At 41.1% G+C, this 10,270-nt stretch overlaps 1 protein-coding gene across 2 annotated transcripts in view; it reads left to right on the top strand.

The window, feature by feature from the left end:
• The first annotated feature begins 1,171 nt into the window (after nt 1-1,171).
• The window catches only part of maml1 (mastermind-like transcriptional coactivator 1), a 30,434-nt gene continuing 21,335 nt past the window's right edge, over nt 1,172-10,270 (top strand). Inside the window, exons 1-2 of one of the 2 annotated variants that reach the window (XM_067598206.1) lie at nt 1,172-1,516; nt 2,364-2,673. In XM_067598206.1, coding sequence (XP_067454307.1) covers nt 2,371-2,673 — 303 coding nt within the window. In that variant the 5' untranslated portion in view covers nt 1,172-1,516; nt 2,364-2,370. Of the gene's footprint in view, nt 1,517-2,176; nt 2,674-10,270 lie in introns of both variants that reach the window. The other variant, XM_067598205.1, reaches the window with a different exon arrangement.

Below are 10,270 nucleotides of genomic sequence, written 5' to 3'. Positions count from 1 at the left end.
ACAAAAGAAATATGTCATTAAAAACATCTTTTATTTCACTTTATCTGTGGATAATAGTTTTGGTTTTCTGGTTTGTTTTTACTTCTCCAAATGTTGTATTGTTCCTCTCGTCCTCTGAGGCAACTTTGTGATTTGTAATACTGAGCTATATAAATAGAATGAACTTCACATCCAGAACCAAACAGCAGTGGTGGAAAGTACATTTACTCAACTACTGTACTTAAGTACAATGTTGAGGTACTTGTACTTTACTTGAGTATTTCCATGTGATGCTACTTTCTACATTTCAGAGGGAAATATTGTACTTTCTACTCCACTACATTTATTTGACAGCTTTAGTTACTTTTCAGATGAAGATTTGACACAATGGATAATATAACAAGCTTTTAAAATACAACACATTGTTAAAGATGAAACCAGTGGTTTCCAACCTTTTTGGCTTTTGACGTCTTACAAAAAGCAGTGTGTAGTCGGGGTCACATTTCACATGTCTATGAGTTGTTAACAGCTCCACCAAATAGTGATTTTTCCCTCTAAACTTCTCACATGCTTTCATTTCAATAAATGTTCAAATGATCCAACATTTCAGCAAAAATCAAAGATTAGAGAAAAAGTCCAAAAACTGAAAACAGAACTTTGTTTTTTCTTCTTTCCTCTCCCATTAATCATCTCACCACCCCTCAGATTTATCTGCCGACCCTTTGGAGGGGCCCGACCCCTAGGTTGGGAACCACTGGACTAAACTAGCTAACTGTATATAAAGTAGTGTAAACTAGCTCCACCTCCAGCAGCTACAACAGTAACATGCTGCTCTAACACTGATGCTTCACTATTAATAATCTAATGATGTCATATATAATAATATATCAGTCAGAGGGACCAAACCACTACTTTTACTGCAATACTTTAACTACATCAAGCTCATAATACTTATGTACTTTTACTACATCAAGCTCATAATACTTATGTACTTTTACTGTAGTAGGATTTTTCATGCAGGACTTTTACTTGTATTTTTGGTACTTCTACCGTAGTAAATGATCTGAATACTTCTTCCACTACTGTTGGTTTATTTTCCGTGCCCTCTTTGACGTCACTACAGAGTCCTCGCGTCACGCCGTGCCCGTCTTCTATTGGCTGTTGCTGCTGTCAATCACCGGTGAGGCGGGAACAGGGACATTCCTGCTGCTGATGGAAAAAAAGAGAAAGTTTTCAAAATGGCGGCGTAAACCTCTGTCCGCTGGAAAACAATAGAAGCAGAATAGAAGTAGAATAGAAGCAGAATAGAGGCTTAGAGTTAGCCCTGTTCTCCGCTCTGGAGCTCACATATCCCGGCTCGGGCTCGGCCGGGAGGAGGAGGGTTATCCGCGCCGACAGCTCGGGAGAGATTAAAGTAAAACATGATTTATTTACGAGCTGCCGTTAGCGCGTCCGAGCGTTAGCAGCTAACGGCTAACGGCTACAGGCAGGCGGAGGATCAGCTGTTTGCTGGACAGCGGACAGCAACACGTTCACAGTAAGTGAATTTAATACATAACGAAGCGTCTCTTGTCTGGAAAAGTCTTGTTGTTTATTTTCTCATTTGCTAGAATTAAAAAGTCAGTTTATCAGCTGCCAAGTTTGTGAATAAGCCAGCGGCTAGCTCCCTGCTCGCTAACCAAAGCTAACCACTAACTAATACTCGAACAAAAATAAAAGTTTCAAACAACTTTTAGAGCCATTATGATGCTCTCATGTGTGAAAACTGTGTTGTTAACAAGTGAGCTGGAGATGAAGTCAGAATAATGATAAAATAATGTATTCTTTGTGTAGTTTCGGGTAGTTTTTAAGGAATTTTCGACGCTCCAACTTTGATTTTGTGAGTGCAGGAATGTGCTAACTTATCCGTCTGGGAGTTCGTCTGAAAGCCAGACAGCAGACTTTCATTAACTGGGAGGGAAATGTGAAGTAAATCATCTAATAACTTGTATAAAAATTGGCAGGTTTTGGTGGATAAATCGGGGGTTTTGTGTGTTTGATTTGGGGTGAAACTCAGGCGGAATGCGGCTCTCAGTTCACACAGCAAGTTAAACGAGCTGTTGTATTTATTGTGATTAATTGCGTAAACTTTTAAGTGAACAAAATCAGGAGGCTGAATGAAAATGCACCCAAAAACCTTAATTTTCCTCTCCGGCAGTGAGTGCCGCTGTGACTGAAGGCCATTAGCAAGACAAAGGTCGCCTCCATGGAGCCAGCAGAGTCTTTGTAGAGGGCGAGGGGGGGTGAAAAACAGCCAAATTCAGCATTTTATGGACGAAACCTGAGCCGGGAGTTTACTACAAGTCTTTATTGATGATGGCGGATTTTGTTACACCGCGACACAGCGCGGTGATGGAGAGGCTCCGCCGGAGGATCGAGCTCTTCCGGCAGCATCACAACAGCTGCGAGAGCCGCTACGAGGGCGCGACGCTGGAGCGGCTGGAGCTGGAGCGGCAGCAGACCTTCGCCCTGCACCAGCGCTGCCTGCAGGCCAAAGCCAAGCGGTCCAACAAGCACCGGCAGCCCCAGCCCAGCAGCGACCAGGCCGGACAGAGAGCGCAGAGCGGCGGCGGCGGCGGCGGCAGCAGCAGCGCGGAGCTGGGGGACAGCGGAGGGACGGCGGCGGAGCAGAGCCGGAACAGCACCCTGATAGCGGTGAGTGAGCACTGAACACCGTACTGAGACACACACTGGGTGTATAGAGACACACTGGGACACACTGGGGCATACTGGGACACACTACAGACTGGTGTAATATGAATTAAACACCAGAGATGAAAGGCGTTAGGCGGTGCTCAGAATGACACATTATTGGCACCGACTGGACTCATGTTGCTTTGAACTGGTTGTGGACCAGTAGCGGGAATCACAGGATAAGTTGCAGTACATTATTGTCTCTAAAGATATCTACATTAGAGCTGCAATGATTAGTCGAGTCATTAAGTAGAAAATTGATTAGCAGCTACTCTGTTAATCGGTTAACCATTGAAGTCAATTTTTCAAGCAAGAATGCCAAACATCTGATGGCTTCAAATGTGAAAATGTGCTGTTTTTCAGCGTCTTACATGATAATAAGTTGGTTCTTTTTGAGTCAGACACAACCAGAGGTTTGATGACAACAGCTCAGGCTGTGGGAAACGGATCAAATGATTAATCATGAAAATTAACCATTAGTCAGAGCACTAATCTTTTCTAATACTAGTAACTGTCTGATTTGAAGTATGGAAGGAGTGATGTAGTTGTGGACAATATGAGCAATGTCCAACTATCACAGAAGTCTCAGTGTCCAGATCTGGCTTATATTTATGACCCTCCACTTGTTTATTATGCATTGTTTTCTTTTAATACTTCAAAATCAAAACATAAATCGATCTGGATCCACAAAGTTGCAAGAAAAAGTGCAAAAAACATGTCAGGTTGCTCTTAACTGTGCAGCTCGTCAACACAAACACATCAGCTGTGACCCACAGTGCAGCAGACAGCTGACATCTAAAGGTCTAAAAGCACAGACACTTTCCAGAGATGGTGGACGGATTATTTTTGTTTGGAGCTTAATGTAACTGCAAGGAAGGAAGCTGCCGTCCTCCAGCAGCACGATCTCAGGTGGCGTTAATCCACCAAACACGCAGAGCAGACTGACAGTACGAGGAGGCTCGTTCACTGTCTATTCAGCTGAAATCAATAAAAAATAAAATCTTTTTTCTCTCTGCTGAGTGTTTGAGCGGCCCTCGCTAGGAGAGAAAAACATGTTCAGGTAGTCTGAGTGTGAGACCTCTGAACTAGAAATAAACTGGTTCACACTCAGTTAAAAACCGTCTATTTTAAGATCTCGTCTGCTCTTTTATTTACGATGCAGAACAAGCTTTTTAGCAAATATGCTTATAGCAGGATTCTCAGTTTAAGTCACTTGACGTCTGTAGACACCTGCTGTGTGGGTTTGTGATGTTAAGTTTAGTAACATGATAAAAAGTTAAACTGATGCACGACTGTAAGTTCAGGTGTTTATTAAAACATGAGAACAGGAGTCTTAATGTCTCTCAGATGATTTGATATAAATGATGATTTGACTAAAATAAAGAATCAATTACTTCCTCTGTGTTCATTTCAAATAAACTAAATCAGAAATACCCAGAACATGATTGATGTCAGTCGGCTGGTGAAACAGTTTCTCTGTAAAACGCTGCTGACTGCGTGTTGATGCTCTCAGAGCTCACAGTAGCAGCGTGTTTTATCTTACAGCTGCATGTTTCAGAGACAGTGAGCTGAATCTCTGACTCTAGTATCAGTTTATATTTATATATTTTACACCCCTGATGAGAACTGTGAACCACAATATCTCTATAAGAAGTTTATAGAGACTATAATTGATTAAGTTGAATTATTGACCCGTTCTCTGAGATAATCATCTGAAAATAAATCATATTTGTCTAAAACTATGCAAAGAAATCTCGTTCTGTCAATCCTGAGCTGTTAATAAAGATTATAAAATAATGATACACAAGACAGAATTTGACAAATGAATGAACTTTATACTTTAATCAATTATTAATCATTTTTCTTTGAAGAATTCCTCAAAACAATTAATCGATTATTAAAATAGTGACGATTAATTTTCTTTTGATCGGCTAAACGTTGCGGCTCTACTCATAACTTTCAGTTGATTTAAGAATTTCTTTGGTCAAAACCAACCCCTAAAACCACCGCCGCCAAGTGTCCATGTCTGGATTGTTTCCATGGCAACAGATGCACAAAGATCAGCAAGGCCAGAATGACATAATGTGACCTGATGACTGACAGCGTGATGAGCTGCAGTCTGAGTGTCTGTCAGACGTGCGTCACTGACATCAAACAGCCTGTAGGTTCGTTCATCACAGCTGATCACACTGATTGATCACTTTGTCTGTGCTGAAGCTGCTGATCAGTAGAATCCTGCGGTAGGTCTGAGATGATGATGATGTTATCAACGTATCGTACGATAGATGGACACGACCTCCATCATTTTTGTTGACCTCGTTATTGCTCATCATGTTTACGTGTGTGTGTGTGTGTTTACATGAGAGACGTGTGTAGTGAGTGTGTGGTCGAGAGAGAGAGAGAGAGCGTGTGGCGGTCAGGCCGGCGGTGGCGGCGGAGCAGAGAGTAACCCTGATGAAGTTAGCAGGACGTGTGTGAACAGAGCAGCTGTTTGTCGGTGAATTAAAAAGTAAAGTAAAGTTCTCACATCCTGCTTTCCACCTGCTGATTAAAGTGAGCCGGCTCACTTAAGGTGGACTGATCTTTAAGGTGGACCAGCTGTTCTCATCTCGGCTTCTCCTGAACAGAGAAGGAAGGAGCATCTGGCTGCTGAGTCTCTCCTCAGTTTTGCTGCTGTGGTTGTTGTAAATATTGTAAATATGGTCTTTAAACTGGTGTTAGCATGTTAACTGCAACTGTTGCACAAAATGGTCTTAAAACAGCGATAATATTCTTTATTGCAATTATTTCTGGGACAATATATAATCAACAAAAGTAGTTCTAGTGACAGGCCTGCAGGCTGGGAGACACATGACTCCACTCTGCTGAAACCACTGCTGCGTGTGTGTCTGTGTGTGTGTCTGTGTGCGTCTGTGTGTGTGTGCGCGTGTGTGTGTGTGTGTGTGTGTGTGTGTGTGTGTGTGTGTGTGTGTGTGTGTGTGTGTGTGTGTGTCTGTGTCTGTGTGTGTGTGGAGCCCCAGTGATTGACAGAGGAAGTGTTGTTTTGTGGCTGTGCTGTCTGATCACATGACCACACACACACACACACACACAGAGTCTTGGTTGAATTTTGTCAACATGAAACAAAAACCATTGACAGAAAATTAATTTGATAATCAGTGAATCGTTTCGAGTCGTTTTTCAGGCTGAAATATCAAACACTGTTTTTATTTTCTCCTGTAAATTTATTATCTTTGAGTTTTGGACTGTCAGTCGGATAAAACCAGACATATAAATATTCTGGCAAATTATAATGTGCTTTTTATTATTATTATTTCCTGATATTTTTATAGACAAAATGATTAATCAGTAGTATAAATAATCACCGTAATTTCAGTGCTGGAGCTGAAACAATTAATCAATGAACCAATTTACAGAAAATGAAGTCAGTTGATCATTGAACTGATTTATTGATAAAAAGACAAAGTGCAGGTTTCATCACATCATTCAGACTCTCGTTATAAACTAAACAATGAATCAGTTGAAAAACAATTTAACGATCAAACAGTGATGAAAATAATCATCATGTGTAGCCCAACAGATCACCACCAAAACTCCAACCGCAGGATTAAATCAATTTCCAACACTTTTAAACTCGTTTGAGTCTTTTAACAAGTAAAAACATCAAATATTAGTTAGTTCATCTTCTTCAATCTGAGGTTTCTTTTCTCTGATATCATTCTGAACTGTTTGTTGTGACTCTGGGAAACTAAAATGGACATTTTTAGAATTTTCAGGCATTTTTTATAGAAAAAACAATTGATTATCTGAAAATGATTGACAGATTAATTGATAATGAAAAATAATGGTTAGTTAGCTGCACAGGACTGAAAGCTGCTGTCACTCCTAAACTGATTAACAGGGAATAACAACAACTAATTCTTCAAATACCAGTTTGTCAGTTTGTATGTTAGTTTTGTCCTCCGCTGTGTTCCAGTTTCTGTTTGAATCCAGCAGAGTCTAAAGTCTAAAGATTGATCAGGTTATCACCTGCAGCTCAGGACAACAAACAGGCTTCAGATCTGCATCCAAACTTAGAATAATAACTAATAAAACTGCACAAATCAAACTAAACCGATCATCCGGCAGCCAGATTGTTGATCAATCTGGTGATTAATCAGACGTCGTGACCTCAAGCTGCTCGTCAAACAACAGCTTTAACCAGGTTTAACTGTTTTAACCAGGACCATGTGAGTTGGAGAATCTCTGACAGAGACCACCAGTGACCCACCAGTGTTATTGTACTGGTGGGTCATCGAGAGGCCCCCAAAAAATCTTTTCTTTTAATGCCAAAAATAACGCCAAATATCCATTCATTCAGAAATCGATAATCAATAGCCTCTGTGCGGCGCTGTGCTGAAACGTGAGTCAACCTCTGTGTCGTTGCCATGGAAACTCTTGATGCGATGCCAGTTCCTGGTCTCTTTAGGGTTTTTTCGGTGCGTACCATCAGGCCTGAAACAAATTCTAGGGGAACCACTGACCGCTGAGGCAGTTCACTGACACTGATTCTGATCTGTTGTATTGAATATAAGTGATATCAGTCATCTCGGACCAGACAGCCGTATCACAGACTGACAGCATGTTCGTGCTACGCTGGGTAAGTTTCTCTGTTTCAGCCTCCAGAGTAGAGATGTTAAAACTTAGGCTCTGTGTTCCAGTATGTACACTGGAAACCAGTAAATAATGTAAGCTGGTTTTTATGTTGTGTAAACAAGTAGAGCTGCAGCGAGACTCAAATTAGTCATTTTTGAAGTAAAAATACCAAACAAACTGGTTTCAGCTTCTCAGATGTGAAGATTTGAAGCTTTTTTTGTGTCATACATGACAAAAAACTGATTATCTTTGGATTCTGGACTCCTGATTGGACAAAAAAGACATTTAAAGACGTCACCTTGGGTTCTTTATTTTCAGAAATTTTACAGACAAAACAATTGAGTAAATAATGAATTTGCAGCCCTATAAATGAGAAAAACTATAGTGTGAATTAGACTGCATTTAAACTCATTATAGGAGCAGGAGACTGACTGACACTCTGACACACTGTCTGTGATCTCTCATTTGAAATGTCAATACAACACAGCTGTCATCATTAATTATGTATGTGTTGATTGTGTTGGATGAAGGATAGTTATTTGCCGACTGAAACAGGGTGAAGATTTAGCAATTTTTTGTTATTCAGGTGTTTTGCTGCTAAAAACAACCTGCAGACGCAGTGGTTTCCACACAGAAACATTGTTTTAGGAACTAGGCGTCGTCGTGCAGAAAGCAGAGAGATAAGTGTGTTTGTGTCTGAGTGTGAAGCTTCTCTCAGCGAGGACAGACTGACAAACACGAGCTCGGAGTCCTGAGAGGTGATTCAGTTTGAACAGAAACCCCCCACCGCCTCCTCCCAGCTGAGTCATCAGTGTGTGTGTCACTGTGTTTGTCCTGAATACTGTCAGGAAACGCCTCGCCGCTCTCTGTTCACAGCAGCCTCTGTGTTATAGCTGGAAAACACGGAGACGACTCACCTCCGCGCCGCCGCTGCTGCCATTGGTTCCTGTCAGTAGTGATGTCACCAGTAGAGGTCTCAGGGTCTGGATGTCAATATGTCCAAAACCCGAGTGGCTCTGAACGGACCTGAGAGCACGTTATCAGCTGTGATCATGTGGTTTGTGACGATCACTGCGGGGGAAAAGGTGTGTCAGAGATGAGAGGAGAATGTCAACTGTGAAAACCAAACAGCCAATCAGCTGTTTGCTTTTCAGACAGTCGACAAGATGAGAAAAAAGTTCTGAAGCCAAACTTATTTCAGAAAATCAGTCGTTTACAAGATTAATGCTGCAGAATGAATTTTTGGAATTTGACTCACAGTTATTAAATTTATTATAAATGTATAAAATAAAATGCAGAGTAAATAGTTTAGAACATTTTACTTTTGTCTGTCTGCAGATTATCTGCAGGCCTTAAAGTCTGAAATGTTTTTTGTAGCCTGTCATAGGCAGTTATGTTAATTATTTTTTATCAGATTTTAGCAAAACCTGTCTGGGAAATCCCCAGTTCAGTTATTCTGACCTTTGACCTTAGCATTCATGAGGTCAGAGGTGAACAAGTTATTTAAAAATGATTTAAAACCTTGTTACTGCTGAATGTTAGTGATGTTTGTTCATATCAGTATCATCATCCTCAGTGTGCTATACTTCTGTCCTCAGTAGATAGAAAGTAGATTATAGGTTATATTTTCATTGATTAATCCATCCATCCATTCATCCCTTGTTTTTCTGCTGCTCATCCACATCCAGCACAGCATTAATGAGTAATTAGTCATATAATTGGGAATGATTGTTGATTGTTTGAATAAACTGACAGTAACTTCACATTGTACATGAAGGTGATAAACTGATTCTATGTGGTATTAAAACCAGCAGCTGTGAACTTTCTGTAGAATTTAAACAAGAGCTTCAGTTAGAAAAGTGTCTGTTGGATGAAACCAGTTCAGACTGAAGCAGAAAGATAAAGAGTTCTGGATAGAAACCAGCAGACCTGCAGCCGTCTGACAGACCGTTATTATATCTGTCGGTGTCGGGTCTGTAATGTTCAGGTCTGTAATATTCAGGTCTGTAATGTTCAGGTCTGTAATGTTCAGGTCTGTAATGTTCGGGTCTGTTATGTTCGGGTCTGTTATGTTCGGGTCTGTCGGTGTCGGGTCTGTAATGTTCGGGTCTGTAATGTTCGGGTCTGTTATGTTCGGGTCTGTCGGTGTCGGGTCTGTAATGTTCGGGTCTGTTATGTTCGGGTCTGTCGGTGTCGGGTCTGTAATGTTCGGGTCTGTAATGTTCGGGTCTGTCGGTGTCGGGTCTGTTATGTTCGGGTCTGTAATGTTCGGGTCTGTCGGTGTCGGGTCTGTTATGTTCGGGTCTGTAATGTTCGGGTCTGTCGGTGTCAGGTCTGTTATGTTCGGTTCGGGTCTCTCGTCTTTGAAAGTGACTCTAAGCTGGTCTGGTTCTGGTTTCCACTGGTCCGTTTGGGATCTTGAAGACGTCTGTTCACTAGCTGGAGGTCAAACTACACATGATGATGATACTGATACGAAGTGTGTTCACGACAAACATCACTAACATCCAGCAGGAACAAGGTTTTAAATCATTTTAAATAACTTGTTGACCTCTGACCTCATCAGGCCCACGAGACCAGTCGTCTTATTTGTTGAACAAAGTGAGAAACCTTTAACGCCAGAGTGAAGCTGTTGAGATACTGAAAGCTTTTGTTATGGCTGAATCAACCAAGTCTGCATATTTCACATTACAAGAGAGCATTTAAATAAATAAAGGCTGCTGAATATCTTCACAATGACTCACCCTGGAATGTTTGGATCCAATTGTGCCACAAAAATCTAAAATATCTACAGTGTTTGTTTCAGGTTATCATAGTTTGATTACATGCTGTTTGCATCAGTACCGACTCATTTTACACAAGTTTCCTTTGTTGTGGCTCTTTTCCACCTGCTTGTAAGAACTCAGTGAGTCAGTCTGACAGT

The sequence above is a fragment of the Thunnus thynnus genome, chromosome 9 (assembly GCF_963924715.1).
Source record: "Thunnus thynnus chromosome 9, fThuThy2.1, whole genome shotgun sequence".
Taxonomy (NCBI): Eukaryota; Metazoa; Chordata; class Actinopteri; order Scombriformes; family Scombridae; genus Thunnus; species Thunnus thynnus.
Note: the sequence above shows the minus strand (reverse complement) of the source record. Positions and strands in the feature narration are given on the sequence as shown.